Source organism: Lipophrys pholis (genome assembly GCF_963383615.2).
Source record: "Lipophrys pholis genome assembly, chromosome: 1".
Taxonomy (NCBI): Eukaryota; Metazoa; Chordata; class Actinopteri; order Blenniiformes; family Blenniidae; genus Lipophrys; species Lipophrys pholis.
In genome coordinates, this window is record NC_137635.1 from 12,227,075 (window position 1) to 12,246,355 (window position 19,281).

The window sequence follows — 19,281 nt, forward strand, 5'->3', positions numbered from 1 at the left end:
TAATTTGATTCAAACCCAGAGGCTTTCGTGGCAAGGGCATCGCTGCTGGAAAACAACATGGTTACCCACACGCACCAAGTCTTTGGGCGTGTCTCGCAATCTCAAAATCTTGGTTTAATAGCTTTCTGTCCTGCCAAAAGCCGAACGAGGCAGAAATGAAGGCAAGCTAAAGGATTTCTTGCAGGTTGACATTGACGAGGAACATGGGAACTGCTTCCACTTGTTTCAAACGTTTTCCTGAGAAACATGCTCCTCTACAGTTGTTGCAATGGTGTCCTTCGTCATCTCTGACTTCATGTTTTAAAGGGCCAGTACACGTTATATCACTTTATTCAAAAAAAAAAAAGGTTCCCTCTTTTCTCCTTCGTTTTCTTCTTTTTCCTCATTCCTCTTCCTCTCACTTTTCTGATTCTTCTTTCAAGACTTCTTTCAATTCTTCCTTTATCTTCTCTGTCTTGATTTTAATTTTCACCTGTTTTCAGTTGGTCTACTTCTCCTTCTCCTCTTCTTCATCTTCTTTGGCCGACTGATAGTTTTTATCTGGATTTTAAGAATCGGGTTTCCAATCACAAGTGTCCTCCGTCCTTGAATCACGAAACAACCCTGAACAGCTGAGAAGCATCACACTGAATATTTAGTGTAAAAAAACAACAACAACCTGCTTCATGATTTTGGCTCTTTAATAGAATAAATTAATTTGTGGGTTATCCTGTCATGAGTGTCGTACACATGCTGAAATTGTTAACTATGTGAAGGCGTTTCTTTAATGACGGTCCAGTTCCACCGACTTCCTTTTTCATGAGGACTTGAAGGAGTCGTCGTTCCGCCCTTGTCCCTCCGCTCGAGTATCACCTCTGTTGTCGTCTGTGAGTTCACCTGCTCATCAACCACCACTCATTTCCATCTCACCTGAGGAAGCCGCCCCGGTCTGACCGTCGCTGGCTGGCGATGCTGCAGACTGTCTAGTTAAAAGGATCTTCATCTTTCTGATGACACAGCAGTCTGTCAGACTCTGTCATGTAGTAACTGTTGATTACTGTTCACGAGGCACTTCAAAGTGTTTGTCCGTGGGTGTGTGGAGCTTGCACATCCATATTTACTCCCCTGCACCAACACCTTTAACTGTACTTACCCCCCCCTCCGCGCGCCCTTTGAGGCGCTGTTTTCGGCTTTGTTCTTAACCCAACCTGAAAAACACAAAGGGCCGGTGAAATGACACTTGTATTGTTTTGTTTATGTCTACAGCAGAATGGTCCTTTACCCCTGGGTGTTGTTTGCCTTAATAACCGCTTGCTTGTTTTAGCCGGGGCCGAGTTGTAAAGACTGTCCGGGACAGCGTCAGAAACTTAGTGACGGTCGTGTCACATCCTCGGTGTGTTTGCAGCTCCGAGTTAAAGTTACTGAGCGATAGAATGATAGGAACGTCAAATGCTGGACCACGTCCGCATCCTCAATACCTGTTAGCGAAAGCTGTCAATCTTGTATAGCCTTTTTTTTTTAACACCATGCAATATTGTTTTTGATATTGAAATCTATTTAATATATAAGCCAATTTTAATGATGCCCCCTGGTGTAAAATGTAGTGAAATGTCGAAACAAATGTCTCCTTTAGCTGCTGCATTAGTCATGTTTTTACAAACTCAACTTGAGAAACTGTTGAAGTTGATGGTTTCTTTGCAATTTCTTGGGCCTGGTGAGAGCCTCTTGCGGTCCATGTTTTGCCCGTGGACCTTATGTTTGACACCCTTGATCTAGAACATTATTGCATGTTGACTTAATATGCAGCCTGAGTTGACGAGTCTAATTCAGTGGAGAGCACAACTGTCACACAGTGTAATAATAAACTCATGACTGTGAAAATCATGGTTTGTAGAAGTCTTAAGATGGTAAAGAATTCACTTTTTTTGCAAACCTACGAATGTAGCTTGATAATCTATAAAAACAAAGGTCCTGCCATTAAAGCTTTGTCGCCTCGTACAGCGAGCAGTGGTCGGCTTTTCCAGCTCATTGACATCAATACGTGACTGGAGACCTTGCACGATCCTTCATCTGTGATTCAGTGCTGCACTCGTCATCTGCCTGCCTACTCGGTCCAATACAAAACGCCGTGAATGTGCAAACACAAAGGCTGTTTTCTGAGTAAATCATTTTTTTCTCTGAACATCATCAATGCCACCGTACAGCTCCTCATTCAAGTAGAAGGACATACCCACTGCTGTGTTCCCATTCATTTGACTCCCACACAGCTGTAATCACTTTCTGGATGATAGTCATCTGTGTGTGTGTGTGTGTGTGTGTGTGTGTGTGTGTGTGTGTGTGTGTGTGTGTGTGTGTGTGTGTGTGTGTGTGTGTGTGTGTGTGTGTGTGTGTGTGTGTGTGTGTGTGTGTGTGTGTGTGTGTGTGTGTGTGTGTGTGTGTGTGTGTGTGTGTGTGTGTGTGTGTGTGTGTGTGTGTGTGTGTCTCTCTCTCTCTCTGTCTGTCTGTCTGTCTGTCTGTCTGTCTCTCTCTCTCTCTCTCTCTCTCTCTCTCTCTCTCTCTCTCTCTCTCTCTCTCTCTCTCTCTCTCTCTCTCTCTCTCTCTCTCTCTCTCTCTCTCTCTCTCTCTCTCTCTCTCTCTCTCTGGGAACATCTTACTGTATTTTACCCACTTCCTCGGGATTAAACCCTTTCTGCCGATGGGGGATGGTGCAATACTTTGTAGGTTTTTTTTGTTTGTTTGTTTTTTTTTGCTCGGTTGCTTCCATCTCTGATTCTTTAGTACCAAGTTCTGTAATATTGGGTGGCTGATGACAGTGGGACATTAAGACGTTGCCGGTATCAATACAATACTTCTGAAGCAGCTTTCAAACACATCATTTTTCAATCAATATTCTTTCTCCAGCTGCGAAGTGTTTCCCATCATGGTCTTAATTTATCTTTTTTTGGGGGGCGGTAATGGTTTGCATTTTTTTACTCAGTGGAACATCTGCCAGAGACTTTCTGGCTATCTTTCACACAACTGGCACCGGGGAAAACAACTTCCAGATACATGCACGTGGTTACTATAGTGAGTCAGTACGCACGTCATCTTCATTTTCACCTGCTCTGTTTCAAGTATAATCAAAAAAATCTAACTAAATGAGAAGTGCAACAAAAGATTAGGATGTAAAAGTGTAAAAGGGCTTTTCTTTAAGCCAGAGGTGTTGAGCTCAATTTCACCTTGAGTGGTCTGGTCCAGTAAAATAATGCATTAAAAACTTTCAAAATAAAACATTTGAGTTTTTCTTTGCAGTGACGCAGAATAGACATTATGCCAATGTCTATATTTTCGCAAAACACAAACAATACGCATCAGAAATGACTACAATCTCAACATAAAGCCAATTTTGATGAAACCTTCTCGAGTAAAATACAAGTATTCCAAAAAAACTTCTCCTATAGCTGTGGCGTTATTTATGTTTTGTCAAATTCATAGCAAGGAAGTAGCTCGCTCTCATGGCAGCGTCATCCATCGCTCAGCTCGGGTCACAGTGTTGTGTTGTGTCCACTACTTTTAAGAAATTTTTTTTTTTTTTTTTCCTTTGAAATTTTCACCATTTGCTTGGTGGTTTGGCAGACCAGAATATTTGACACCCCTGCTTTAAGCAATAATAGGAGATGATGTTCAAATGGTGCCAGATGCCGCAGGGTGGCGTTCTACCTATTTTGTGTAATTCTTTTTAAACCCTCTCTTCAAGGCACATTGCCTTTGAAAGCTAGATCCTCAATGTATTTAGTTTAGCTCTAACGGAAAAGCCGATATCCTGCCTCTCTAAGCTATTGCAAGCTTTGTTTTAAACTCACTAAATCCATGCAATAATCAATAAAGTCAATCTGCTATTTTTTTCCCCCCATCATTATTACCTTGTCTGGCCAAACTGTGCCAGCGCTGCGACACACTGAACGCTATGTTTATCCACACCCTGACAAGAGGCATTTCTGTTCCTTCTCCGGGAAAGATAGTTGACAGCTCACTTCTCGAGCCCATCGAGGAGTGAACTGGTTGCTTTTCCACTCGAGGGGCGAAGGAGAGAGACGAGGAGAAGCGATGGGTCTCACGGGCAAAGCTCTGGATGCGGAGGAGGACAGATTGTGACAGGAACTTTGTTACCGTGTTTACACAGTCCCCTCCTATTTGCCCTCGCAAACAAGACTGTCACTCACGGATGAATTATTTAGTCCTGTCGGTTTTTCGTCTGTTTGCTTCTAGCGCGTCTGCAAATGTTCCGCCAGCTTATGAACATATTTCACAGACGGGCTCAAATGGGAATTGGAGCTTTGTGGTATTTAGGGCCCGTTTACACGACAAAGTTTCGAGTCAAAATGCATCGTTTTTGTTCCAGAAAAGCTTTGCGTTTACACGGCAAGGTTTTCAAAATAATATAGTTAGCATGCCAGGCCAGGAGTTGGCGCTGTTGGATGCGGAGAATAATATGCTATAAACGGTTACAATGTTCATACAAGGACGTTCTAGTGGACAGACGACCTAGTTGGATAGTTATTACTAAGTCCCAGGAGAATATGGACCTGGACTCATGACACTAGCACTTTACACCAGCAGTTAAGGAGACGGCTCCACCAAGCCTCTTGTATTGGAGCTGTCTCATCATTTTCCAGGTATTTTAGGTTTCCATCAGAATTTGGGTCTTTTCGCCGGCTCCATCTCTTGAAACCAACTCTTCAACACGACTTGTCAGAAGTCAAGTTTACAGAACAGACTCATGAAGCGAAGAAGAACAAGCACGATTAAACGATCATTTGTCATGTCGTTTAACTGCAAACATCCTTATTTTGCCTGCTTTTTTATGAGACGCTTGGCGTTTGTCCCGACGTGTCACCACAAGGTAGAGGTACAAAAAAAAAGGAAAGACCCAAACAACAGAAACAATGGAAGACGTTTGTTTATGTTGACGTGTGTCTAGACCACAGGTCTAATCTGGAATTCTGTTGAATTGCATCTGTTGTTGGTGTCTTCTCCATCAATAACAAAGATGTGGAAACATGCTATCTATTTAACTGTTTGCTGTAACAGAAAACAAACCGAACTATCAGTCCAAAACTGAGGTACACATCCACTCGGGAAAGCTTTATAAAAAGGCAGATGCTCTTCTTTTTTTTTTTTGTTGAAAAGTTATTTGATGTCCTCCAGATTTCTATTTTGATGTCTATGTGAGGTAATACGATATACACACACAACTCGACTCAACTAATAGCCTTCATGACGCTTGGCTGCAACAAATGTTCACAGGGGTTTTCAAACCTGTCTCCTGAACCCTTTTGTGCAAAATAGTGTCATAGTTGTTGCAGATGTTTTAACTTGGTGAAAAGCCCGCAGATACAGAACAAGCAGAAGAAATGATTTCAGTATGTCAGGCTAGACTTCATCCAGGTTTATGCTCCTCATCCTGCCTCAGTGTCGTGAACTGTCGCAGACCAGAGAGATTGAGGTTTTTGTAAACACACACACACACACACGTGTCAGCGTCTTCATGGTCAGACACAGCTGTGGACGAAAAATCCAAACACTCGCATTCTCCCAAACATACACACACAGTCATGCACATGTCTTCTCTTTAAACTGTTGAGAGGCTTTCAAACTGCATGTCATGTCACTCACACCCTCACAGTCGTTGGCAAATGCCCGGCGGTGGTGGAAACGTGTGTTTATTTCTTTTAAACAAGTGACCACACACACACACACACACACACACACACACACACACACACCAGCTCTGTGAACTCACCTTTCACTGATATGTTTTCCCACAGCGTGTGAGGCTGAAGCACTCAAGTTAACGGTGATCAGAAACGGAGTGAAATGTTGTCATTAGTACGAACGGCAACTTATCATTCGTATTCAAAGGAATCTGTCTTGTTTGCAGAGTTTATGTTTACAGTAAGGTGAATATGAATCTGTGAGCCAACGTGGTCGAATGTGTTGAAAGGGAAACTTTTTCATTGAAGGATGAAGCCAAAACTCCAAGTTTAGATTGGTTTTGTAAGATTCACATGAGGGCTTCGCCGTATATCATACACTTACTGTCATCAGGATATCAACACAGACTGACCGGGAATAAATTCTGGTTCCTCCTACCCTCTAGGAGGCGCTGTGGTCTAGTTCAATTTTGCTATAACTGATAAAAAATAAATAAAAAATGGTGGAATGCAATGAATTTCAGATAAATCACTGCGAAACCCGAGGCGCAGATTCCCCAGGACTTTCATTCATTTTATTTATGGACTCAAAGCAGCAACTTTCACATCTTCCTTTGATCAGATGAGACGTTTTATGTATGAAGAGGCTTGTTTCTTCTTCCAAAAGTCTATTTCAGAGTACATGATGCCTCAGCCCTGCAGAGATTGCTCACATGTTGCCCGTATCTTCACAAGCAGAGGGACTTATTACAATCAGGGCAGAGGTAATGCAGCTCTGCGCGGCATTAATTGGCTGATTAACATGAGGACAGTTTAGCACTTCACTGTCCCACGCTCGGCCCATTAATCAGGGGGGAGGCCTGCCAGCTGAACCGCCGCCAGCAACTGTGCACAGACGAGAGGAAAGAGCCAGAAGAGGTGTGGGTTCAGCACCCGGCTGGAAGGAAGACGTGATCCACTCCTCAGCCAGACACTGAAGTCGTGGCTGCGCGAATAAAAGGAGGAGGCGTGTCGCAGTGTGATGGTGTTTATGTCACTTCTGAATGTCTGAAGCAACACATGGGTTTATTAGCAGACCTGGACACAAGGTCTACCCAGCAGCAAAAAATGTTTTAAATTATATCCTGAATCAAGGTAACTAATCCCCGATCAGGTTACGACTTCAAAGAAGCTGAAGAGCCAGAGACGCTACCAGCCGTCCATGAGCAGAATGTTTCAATGATTCGTCGCCTCAATATCTAAACCATTGAAACATTGCTGTTTCCTCGTGACAGCATTTACACAATATTTCAAGTGAAATTGCATGTTTCAGAAAAGTTTCACATTGACACGGCAACGTTTTGAAAACAATGTCCGTTTACATGGAAATGGCAAAAATGCTGAAACCGACGTAGTTTTCATGTAGGGCCCCCTACCAAGTCCGAGGAGAATATCAGCTTTGTCGTGTAAACGGGGCCGGAGATGCTCTTGAAAGAGTGTTAAATCCCCACAAAAAACGGGAGGTAGAGGACCAGCTTTCCATTTAAAGGGTTCGATTCCCTTCGTCTGTTACCAAAATGTTACAGCTGGGGGGATTTGCTGAGCTTCTCACTGCCTCTGCTCAGACTTGTTACCCAGCAGACTACTGACAAGTCCACGACCGAATCCTTCCCCATCCATTAATGGCAGCTCTCCTCTTATTGACCTCGTTGCTGACCTCTGTAAAGATTTAGTGGCTTGGATAAAAGCCCCAAGGATAGTGTTAATTTCATTTTCTGGAATAACCATAACAAATGTTTGAGATCACTCAGACATATGTACCAAACTTTCTTGCGCCTAATTTATCACCAATTGATGCATTTTTTTTTTTTACAGGATGTTTAGCGGGTGGGAGGCATCCAACAAAATAACGCATTTAGACTCATCTAACAAATTTCAAAGAGTCCAATTTTGGCTTCTAAGAAGTTTCTTAATTTAAGGCTCAAATGTGCTGCAGTGTTCTGATTGTTTGATCCATTTTTAGTTGTAGCGGTGTTATTCCAGCTGACAGCATATCAGTACCTCGTCTCTACTTTTCTAGTCTAGTCTACTTCCTTTTAAGCCCCCTTTTTTTTTTTTTTTTTTCAACCTCTTTTCTGCCTCTTCTTCTCAACACACCTGCTCGCCGCACAGGTTCATACTCTCAGGTTAATAAGTACTTTGGAAGTGTTTAACAGGTTCGGCGGTGAGGTGGTGGGGGGGTGGGGGGGAAAAAAAATCCCAGCATTGCTCGCATAACTCCAAGACTATCGGTTTGACTCGGGAGACATCAATAGCACGTCTGTGACAGCGCCGCGCTTCCTCCCCTGACACCTTGAGCTAACCTTGATGTGCCACCGCAGCGTCTCCGTGTTGCGACGAGGCAGGTTGCGTGGCTCGTCTGTTTGGTGCCACTTCCTTTCTTTCATTTGACTTCAAAACATGGCGTCTGCCAGAGCCGTGGCGTTGACTTCTGAGGAAACGCTTAATCTGAGTAAATCTCCGGCTGCTTGTTTGTCAAAGTGGCTGATCAGAGACGGTTCGCAGTTGGTGTTGAAGGGGAGCTTTTGAGAGCTCTCGCTCTTGGCTCATGTGTGAGGATGCACCACCCGTCTGCGTGGATGTTTGAGTCCGTCGTTCAGCCCAGCGGTGACTCTTGATTGTCGGTTTTAGCCGGTGCACCTGGGTTCTGCTCAGCACTGCGAGACAAGGCTGATGTTTCTGTCCCTGCGTCTGTGTTTGGACACGGCCTTGCCTCTGGAGTCAACACAGTGAACGCAGAGTGGAGTTACTGTATCGCTCCTCTCTAACTATCACCGCACTTCCAATTGTTGTTTTTGCTGGAGGATCAGAAATGGTTCGGTGGTTTTGGGTTTGGCGAGGCGGGTTTTTTTGTACTGCACGGAGCAACATAGCGTAAAAAGTCAGATTTTTTTCTTAATGAAGTGGTGGAACAAGCCGACCACGGCCTGAGCTTCAGCTCCTCAAATTACAGTCATCAAACAGATCCTGTACTGCACTTTGTGCCGCTTTAAGTGGTATCATGATACAAGGCTAGGTTATCTGCTGGAGCATAGGAAATGCCTCCTCGCAGCCTGTTATCAATTGAGGCCTGGTGGTTTTCAGTGGATCACGCTCCGTCTTTGATAACTAAACACCCCCTCTCACTTTAGTCTCGCCTGTTTTCCGTCTTCATCATCTGGCAGATAATTGTCGCCACAGAGGAGTCGGCAAAGCAAAACCAGCCTTAAGGTTGAAGAATTACACTCATTAATTCATTCTTCTGTCTTATAAATTGTTTAATCTAAATTAGTGGAGGAAAAAAAACCAAAAACATGCTGAATAAGGAAGCTCCACACTTAAACCAGTCAGTCAATGAAGCTAAGTTTATTAAAATTGCCCATTTTGTGCAGGTTAATACGTTTCAAAGGGCTCAACAGACAAAACAAACAAGTAAATACAAGACTACAGTCAGTATTCAGAGGCCGATTATTCAAATGAAGTGAGACCAAATACTTCACAATGAAATGAAATGCTTTGTAATGTGGTAATGAAATAATTCAAAACACAAATATGAAATATTTTAGTATTTTCTTTCATCCTGCTTTTGTTTTTGGGACATTGCGAGAAATCTTATACAGACCGGGAGAACATACAAACTGCACAGTGAACTGGAATCAGAATCAAACCCACAACCTTCTCGCTGTGATTCCAGACTGTAACCCGCTGCACCGTCGTGCAGCTGTAACAGAGACTTGAATGAAAAATGAAACCGAATAAACAAAAGAGCCTAAAATATCCCAAACATCTGATACAGATTAAAATCACAGGGTTACACACGGAGCTGCGTTCTGGTCAGCTTTTGCACATTACTGGTAGATTCGGCGATTCGGTGAAGACCCTCCCGAGTCTCAAGCGTCCCGACCGTCGGACCTACCTGCGCACACAAAACACCAACGCTCCAATTATTCCAATACCTCGGCTGTAGCGCATGGCAGCGTTGGGCGGAAATAATGACATGGGTTAGAGAGGGCCACTGATGCGAACCAGATGACTTTCAAAAGGCCGAGAGGGAGGAACGGAGGAGGCCTGGACCCATTCAGGGAGTCCACGGGCTGATTTGCATTCACACTAAATCATCAACACACAACAATGGCAGTACGGTAAATACTTGGAATACTTTCTCACGCTGCGGAGCTCTTCCCTGCTTCCGTACGTTCCCCAGGTGTGTGAGTGGGTCTGTTGTGCTCTCCAGCTCCATGGGGGGAGATGTTATTGGAAACTAAGTGGAGATCTTTTTTTTTTTTTTTTTATGAGAGCAGTGCTGCAGCGAGCTTGGCCCCCGGCCCGCCAGAGGCCTGGTTCAGGCACCGGGTTTTTTTCTAGGGGGGGCTGGCCACAAAGTGCATTCTCTCTCAAGCAGCCCCTGACCTCTTGACGCATTTCCTGACCCAGGAAATAGAATTAACACCTCGGTCTGGGCCTTGGGGTCCGACAGCCGCGCACACAGCTGTGTGCGAGCCCACCAGAGTCCAGACCCGGCAGGATGAGTACGCCAAACGAAAGAGCAACTAATAATGGAGGGACACTGAAACCAGTTACCACTGGAGCCAAATAATGACATGTTCAGCCATAAAGTCCTACATGACATCTTAGTGAAAGACCACCATTCGTTTCCACCCAGAGTTCTGTTCACTAATGGCTCGTGTAAGCTACAGCATTTAGTGAATGTCCCACCATCCAGCTGCTGGGATCGAGTTCAGAGGTCCCAACCAGATGCAAACACATGTGGGTCCTGTCGGCCATCTTTGATCTGGTCATTGGAGCCGTTCCCCTGGAAGTACCTGAAGAGAGAATGAACCTGTACACCTCCTCCAGAGCTGCTTGGATCTTTGTGTTGTTGTAAACCTGGAGAGTGGATTCTCCATCAAAACGTGTTTATTAGATATTTATTTGTTTATCAGACAAGATGCCTCTTGATATTTAATCACACTAGAGCTTTATCTGTTTTTTTCATTAGTAAGAGGCTTTTATCAGGCGCACACACACACACACACACACACACACACACACACACACACACACACACACACACACACACACACACACACACACACACACACACACACACACACACACACACACACACACACACACACACACACACACACACACACACACACACACACACACACACAGATTAGCCAGTTCCTGCGTTTAAGCACCCCATATGTTTGCATTTTAGTCACACATTGCCAATCTCCTGGGAGCACTTTGAAGCGCGCTCCTCGAGAGCGGATCATAAAACAGGAGTGTAAGTAGTTTTTCACAGAGTTGCATTGCAGAGCGGCCCCACCGCGACCACCACCCACCAAACGCCTCGCACGCCTCCGCCCTCCACCTCCAGTCCATTCACTCTCCACTCGCAGCGGCGGCGGCCGCTCGGGTCGGCGGTTTTGCCCCGGTGACTCCCCCCACACGTCCTTTCTTTTCATTAAAAGCCCGACCGGGGAGGGAAACGTGGGAGTTTTCCACGTTCGCCGTCCGACTCGCGTCTCTGTGAAAACAAGCGTCGCTGCGATTGCCGCTCGCTCCTTTCACACTGTTGTTTGCAGCATGAAAATGCATTTGTTACTCAGCCACAACCTTTGCTCCTCCACACTGTAGAAAAGCTCATTTGAATTTTTCGTACCGCGTCAGCATCTTTTTGATTTGCAGTGCATAAAAACACTCGAGCTGCATCTGATGTAACCGTAAGAAGAAGAAGAAAAAAAAACAACCTGAATATTTACTACCGTCGTACATCAAATGTCAAAGATTTCTCTCTGATGTTTGTTTGACTCTGACTTTATTTTGATGTGCTTCCCGCATTAAACCACCGTGTTGTCTTGTCTCCGCAGTACTTCGAGGTGCCGTTTGACTCCAACATGAACCGAACCAAGAACCGCCCGCTGGTCCGAGGACAGATCAGGTACCAGCAAACTTCTCGTCCTCTCTTTCAGACGGCGGCGAAGCCGACGGCGAGCTGTCGGGTGTAATCTGAACTTCAGCCGTCCTTACCCCGCGGCTCCACCTGAAGTCCTTTTTTGCTATACTATCCAATACCCGGACTTTAACCCACAGCTTATCTCGCTCCAGTCGCGGGATTCTCCGTCGACGTGCTGTTTAAGAAAGACTTCAGACGTGGCGACTGGAAGCGTTCCCGTCCTGTCTAAACACTCGGGCTTTTAGCTCGCCTCTGACAAGAGGAGGCGTGTGCGCGTCCCGTCTCCAGAAAGCCTTTATCTCTCTGCTCTCCGTCCCCCTTCTCCTCCTCAACACATACAAGCTCGTGTCAAGACAGAGAGCAGATGGGAAGCCGGACGGTCCTGTCAAACAAGCCGTCAAGGGGGCCACATCTTTACTCGGGCTTCATGTGATGTTTCCCTCTGCGCGCGGCGTGTTGGAAATAGTTTGTCATCATATGTACGTCCACCCAAGTGTATAATCTGTATTTGTTCCCCTGTGGAATGTGGATGACGGTTTTCTCTGTTGTGGTCCTGAGATGGTTTGAGGCTCCAAAGTGTTGTGATGCTCCAGTTCTTCTTCTCAGAGGGAAAAAACAAAACAAAACACTCACAAGAACTTTTTTGATCTTCCCAAGGGAAACTACGAGGCCTTCCAAATAATAACCACAAGTTTGGCTTTTGAGCGGGCAATTGTGACGCCATCAGGGCTTCTTTTTAGGTTTCATTCAAATTGTCGCGTTGTTTCTTCTAACTTACAATTTCAGACGTGGACACAAGCACTTGAGCCGGTTTTAATAGAGTAGAAGTGTAATGATGTATCAGAGAGGCAGACGGGTAACATTCAGCACCACTCAAGCTCAATTTACCTCGTTTTGGGGGGTTTTTTCCACGGAGTCGGAGCGTTTTCACCAAAGTTGCTTATTCCACCGTTTTTATTGAGACTGCGTCGGAGCGTTTTCAAACGGGTGTTTTTCAGTGGCTCCGGGCACCGCCGTCGTAAACGAACAAGCCAAATGCAAGTTTTCACTTCACAACAACGCTGTGTAACTAGCAGGTCATCGGCTCCCATCCCCTTCACCACGTATTCAGGCTAAATGTAATCTATTACTTTCCTGAAGCGCTTCTCTTCAACAAAGTAGAAACTTTCCATTTAAAGATCACTGTGGTGGAATTGAAGCGGTGCCTTGTACATCACTGTAACAGTCATTGGTTTTTACTATCGGATAATCTAGATAATCTCACATTGCAACAACACAAATTTCCTAAATCCTATATATATATTTTTTTTTTGCCATAGATTTCCATTTAAATCACTTTATGATTATTTTTTGATGTAGTAGCCCAGAAAGTCTTGCAAATAAAAGGTACAAGTGTGGGCTAAATGAATCCACTGCTGGTTTAGGGGATTATTCCTGATGGAATTTGCTTTCTATTCCCTCTCCTGTGAATTAGTGTGAAGTTTGTGGGGTTTTGACAGCAGCTCTTGAACCAAGTCTCTGCGGTTCTCCGCCGTTTGCTTTGGAACAACTCGGGACTATTCCGCAGGTGAACCGGCATTTAGTTCCTCAGACTGAGCGTGGCCGTCCGGCCTCGGTCCGACCAGAAGCCACATGTCGTTTCCCCCCAGTGGTGACTCTACCCGCCTGACGTTGTGACGGTACCGGACCCCCGCTGAGCCGACCCGCCACCGGCCCACATGAAACAGACGTAACACCACTAATCACATTAATGCGCCGCTCCGCAAAAAAAAGAGGGGGGGGGGGGGGGGGGGGGGGGGGTTCGAGATTGTAATCTCCCCTCTCTTTAATTTCTGGAGCATTTACTGGTGAATTTGAACCAGACCCGACCGTCGCTGCTTCCAGTTAAATAGGAGGAGGAGGACGAGGAGGAGGAAGCCTTCATCTGGCTAAAAGCTCGAGCCGCGTGGTTTTCTGCAGCGAGTTATGATCTCTGGCGTTGTGCTGCGTTTATCCTGACAGACTCTAATCAGATGAGTCTCCTTCCAGCCTCCCGTTTTGAGACGAGCCGTAAAGTTGAGACTCTGCATCTCATTGCCCCCCCGCCCTTCTCTCTCTCTCTCTCTCTGTGTCCCCCCCCCCCCCAGCCCCCTCCACGCCGTGTCCTTCGCCCTGGCCTGCGGACTTCCCGGAGTGGCCCTGCTCACCGCGGCCGTCAACCCGCTCACCGGCTTCCTGGGCGCCCTCAACATCTTCCTGTACACCTGCTGCTACACGCCGCTCAAGAGAGTGAGCATCAGCAACACCTGGGTGGGGGCCGTGGTGGGCGCCATCCCCCCCGTGATGGGCTGGACCGCCGCCACCGGCTGTCTGGAGCCAGGTACGAATCAGCAACCGTTAATCGGAGCGAACGGGTCAGAAAGTTCATTTGGGTTCCTCCAGGTTCCCACTGACAGGAAATGAAACCCCCGAATTCAAACAGGCTCAATGTTTCACTTCTGTTACCAGCATGTGTGGCGTCATGTGATCACAGACTTTATATTTTAAATGTTATTATTTATTCCAGACGTGTCAAAACTTACCCAAAATATGGATACATAGAAAAAAGATATATGTACACACACACACACACTGTACATACGTATATATGTACCATTTTGTTTTTGGTGAGTAGCCTTAGTTTAACTTTATTTCATTCATTGTTGGAAAAATAAAAAGGAGCAAAACAAACTTTGTTACGAAGCCAACTCATTCAGATTTCACATGTGGACCACATTTCATCACATTTTTAGAATTAAGAATTAAAGACGTGCAGACAAAACAGAGGAAACATCCACACGCTGTTCTTGTTTTATTGATTTGCTTCTTTTTTTTTTCCCAAAGAAACTTGTGGTGGAAGTTATTTAATTGATTTCTGAGTCGATTGATGAAACCTGATCCTTCTGGTCTGAATGGGTTTTGAAATCATTTCGCCTCGGGAAGGAAAGAAAGCTGCTTATTAAACCACAGAAACGATCAGCGCCCGGATTCAAAGAGGAGACACTGGAACAGGGTGTCAAACGTAAGGCCCGCGGACCCAAAACTGGCCCGTGAGCGGCTCCAAACCGGCCCGCCAACAAACTGGATGAATTTAAAAGAAAATCTCGATTTTTGAACTCCTTCCTTTAAGAGTAGCTCCACGACAGAACAGTGAGACCCGAGCTGAGAGATCAGCGGCGCTGCTGTGAAAGCGACTAAAAAAACTAGCATTAGCCTGAAAGCCATTCGGTCAGGGTGAGTTTGTAAAAACACCCATAATATTGAGTTTGATATTTCCTTGTATTTCGCACCAGGTTTCATCAAAATTGGATTTATGTTGAGATTTGAGTCATTTTTGGTGGTTTTTGTGAAAATATTGACATTTTCATCACGTAAACTCGGCGCCACGACAATGGGAAGTTTGAAATTGAAAAGTTTATTGTGTCACTATTTTACCCGTCCGACCCACGAATATGAAAGTGGACTGTTGTCTGTGTTTTTACAGTAAAGTGGAACAATTAGTTATATTCTAAAAATAAAGGAAGTGTGTGTTGTTGATGTCATTGACTGGGTGAAACTTAAAGAAACGAGCCTGTGCAGCCATTAAACACCCCCCCCCCCCTTGTTTTCTTTAATCCCCCCCAGGTGCTTTGTTGCTGGGTGGCTTCCTGTACAGCTGGCAGTTCCCCCACTTCAACGCCCTCAGCTGGAACTTGAGGGAGGACTACTCCCGCGGCGGCTATCGCATGATGTCCGTCACCCACCCGGCCATGTGCCGGCGGGTGGCCCTGCGCCACAGCCTGGCGCTCATCGGGCTGGCGACCGCGGCGCCGGCGCTGGGCGTCACCACCTGGACGTTCCCCGTCATCTCCCTGCCCATCAACCTGTACATCAGCTACCTGGCGCTGCGCTTCTACCAGCAGGGCGACCGCGGCAGCGCCCGCCGCCTCTTCTTCTGCAGCCTGTGGCACCTGCCCATGCTGCTGCTGCTGGCGCTCACCTGCAAGAAGCATGGCGGCGGCGACCAGCAGGGCGGCGCTCTGCCATCTGAACCTCACTGAATCACACAAACCAATGTAAATACTTATACTCCATATTTATTTGTGTACATGACTGATGTTGAAATCACCCGTAAAGTGTAAATGGATTACTCGGATTACTCATGTGCATTTCACTCTGGGTCGCTCCTCCTTGACGGTTCATGGTCGTATTACCCCCCCACACACACACACACACACACACACACACACACACACACACGGTGCTGTAATACTGAACTGCCCCAGAACCCAGAGAGTTTTAACCCCCACCCAACAGGACGGGGGGGGGGGGGGGAGTTCTCCGACAATAAACACAAGATTGTTTTACTCCGTCTTCGTCTTTTCATTCAGGATTTCATATTTGTCCTTCACCTTTAACCAAATACTTCGAAGCTGCAGCCGCTAATTATATTTGGATTTGTTTTTCAAATCGATTTATTACATGTAAACCTAAATATTTCAAATTAATGTTCTATAATTACAATTGTATAATTATATTTAAGTTTCTCACATGATTTTTAAATCAAACAACCAGAATTATAACTTTTGATTCACTTTTTAATGTAGATCATTTGAGTTTTAAAATAAGATAATTACTGGTAGAATTTTTTTTTTTAATTTTCTTTTGCAGGATCACAAGTTATTTCTATTATTTCTGATGTGGCTTCAACCAAATACAACAAACTGCAACCCAGAAAAGCTGGGACGCTTTTTTTCCCGGGGTGACCCGTCAGAAGAGCCACAGTGCACGGCATTCGGGGGGGGGGGGGGGGGTGGTGGTGGTGGTGGTGGAGAAATGGCTGCAGCTCAAATAACTACAATCAATAAGAAGTGAATAATTTATTTCTGGTCATCATTCAACATATAGAAAAGGACCAAGACAAGGAGCAAACCTGAAGCCAATGGATTATTTATACCTTTACTAATAATTCTGTAGATAATCTAGAATATGTACAATTTACCAACGGAAAATCCAAAAGAAAAGAAAAATCCAAAGAACATAAAATAATCAGTGATTTTACTGGTTTTCATCAGTGGGAACTTGAATTATTCTGTATTTAAATGTATATTTTGCTATTAAAAGCATTTCTTATTACATATAAACAAATATTTCAACTTTTTATTCCAATTGTTTCATAAATCCTTATATTAGAGTTTCTCACATGATTTTCAATCGAATAACCATAATTGGGACTTTTGTAATGCTCCTAACTTTGAGGTCAATATTTTAAGTGTAAAATAACAAAGAATAATTGAACAAACATAAATGATAATAAATCAAATAATGACTTTCTTTTGGGTGAGTTGGGCTCCAAATTAGTTCATTAAAGAGAAAATTGTCAGTTTTATTTAAGTTTTTAGTATTTGGGATGTAAATTTCACCCTTTGTCTTCCTGTTTTTTTTTTTTTAAATTGAGTTTCATAATCTCCATTAAGTGCAGACCTGTGCTTTCTCTCAGTGACCCTGCGTGGGGTCGTACGTACGGTGGCCACACTGGGACAAACCCCCCCCCCCCCCGAGATGCCCCCATTGGTGTGTGTGTGTGTGTGTGTGTGTGTATGAATGAAGCTCAGGATCAGGAAAATCTAGAAAAATATGGAATGCTCTCAAAGACACACACACACACACACACACGCCCCTCGTTAGTTAATGCTGAGTCGGCGTGCACATGAGACGCGGATTCGGGTTTTCAATCGGGATGATCTGCTCACTTGGGCTTTTTTTTTTTTGAACAGGCCACCTCTGCACCTGTCACTCAGCATGTGCTCCACTTCCGCCCCTTTCACCCCGAGTTTTGGTATTTGGTTACGTTTCCATCACCGTGCCGGGAGGAACAAGCGCCCCCTTCCCGTCCCTCCATAAAAAGGCTTGTAGGATTTAGCCAAGGCCGCCAGACCTGAAACGGCTCGACATCCTCGTAAAGTGTCTGACCGGATCCAGAGTTTCATATCAGAGGGCGAAGGCAGAGTGATCGGGCCAGCTGTTGAAGTGCAAACACACACACACACACACACACACACACACACACACACACACACACACACACACACACACACACACACACACACACACACACACACACACACACACACACACACACACACACACACAACCTGTGTGGGGATTAAATGTCTTCACCAAGTGATGGCCTGTCAGGGTTGTTTTTATTTTTTTTTATTTTTTTTATTTTAAAGCATCTGCCCCCATAAAGGTGCACCACTCACTCCACACTTTCCTCATACTGTTGTGTTCATCACAGGACCGGAATCCTGAGATTACAAAGTGAAGATAATCTCTCCCGAGCTCTCCCTCTGATTAAAGGTGACTTCATCCTTCTTCTTCTTTCTTTTTCCTTCTCCAAACGATCATTTTCATAATTATCTGTGAAAGTTTTGGGGCGAGTCGGAGCTCACGTGGAGCCGAAGAGGAGGCGTTTCCGCGGCCTCGGCTGGAGCGGAGCTTTCTCCTCTTGTCTCACGCCAGCCGCCCGGATTTCTTTTGCCACATTATCACAGATTATCGTTCGGAAACTCACTTTCAATACAGAAATCATAAAGATTCCACCCAAAATTAATCAAAGAACGTTAAAGCCGGTTTCTTTCTATATAATAAAGCCTATAGAGCAGCTTTAACCCCTCGTGGAGCGAGTGACTACATACATCCTCTTCTTTTCTCTGTACAACAGACTCTGATAAGTGCAGAATGATAACTTTTCTGAGGACAAACTCTCTGCAGGAGCGGGACGGGCTCTGCCTCCAGGACCATAAGAGAGCCCAGGTTGACCTCTCTGGTCTCTGCTCACACCTCCGCGTTGGAAAATCTGAAATGAAAGAGCTGCAGTAATCCTAAAACAACATTTAGACTGAAACCATGAAGCCACACACAGTAAAACTACACCGGCAGGGCCCTCAAGGGGGTTGAGGTGGGACACACACACACACACACACACACACACACACTTCAAGTCCAACAAGGGTTAGACATGCGGGATAGATATTCTTGTATCTTCAGTACTTCTAATTACTATTAAATTAATATGTGGATGCTCATAGGAAGATGTTCTTTGGTTTGTTTGGTTTGTTTTTTGTTTCAAATGTTCTGTCTCGATGTGGATTCGAACCAGCGTCCAACACCTGACTTTTATGCTACCAACACGCAGAGTAACTGAATTCCTCCGAGAGTGAGTCCTGCATGTTTCATGCGCGTAGAGCTGCTCTTCTCCCAACTTTGACGCACACGTTCAGCCCCGTTGGCTTGTTTTGAAGCAAAAACTAAAAGTGGCCCTGGATCCGTTTCAGGCGCGGCTGAAGGTTTGAGTTACGGCTCTGTTTTCACTCATCTCTTCTCTTTTTTTTTTTTTCTACCTAAATTGGAAACTGAGCGCGTGTTTTCAATATCGGATCTTTTAATATTTGAGCTTTTCTTTCTGAGATGTTTCCGAGTTGATTTTCTTTTTTTCTTTTTTTTCTTTTTAAAGTGTTTCCAGGAATTTAAAACAGTTCATGTAATAAGTGAGAGCCTGGTTTAGGAGCCATGAAATACAGTGTAAAAGACTGTGGACACTCTGAGAAGAGTCTTTTGTTATGT

At 44.9% G+C, this 19,281-nt stretch overlaps 1 protein-coding gene across 1 annotated transcript in view; it reads left to right on the top strand.

Moving 5' to 3' along the window:
- The window catches only part of cox10 (cytochrome c oxidase assembly factor heme A:farnesyltransferase COX10), a 29,772-nt gene extending 13,754 nt beyond the window's left edge, over positions 1-16,018 (top strand). Inside the window, exons 5-7 of the mRNA XM_080487571.1 lie at positions 11,570-11,640; positions 13,782-14,014; positions 15,298-16,018. Of these exons, the coding sequence (XP_080343697.1) occupies positions 11,570-11,640; positions 13,782-14,014; positions 15,298-15,713 (720 nt within the window). The 3' untranslated portion in view covers positions 15,714-16,018. The remainder of the gene's footprint in view (positions 1-11,569; positions 11,641-13,781; positions 14,015-15,297) is intronic.
- The last annotated feature ends 3,263 nt before the right edge of the window (positions 16,019-19,281 follow it).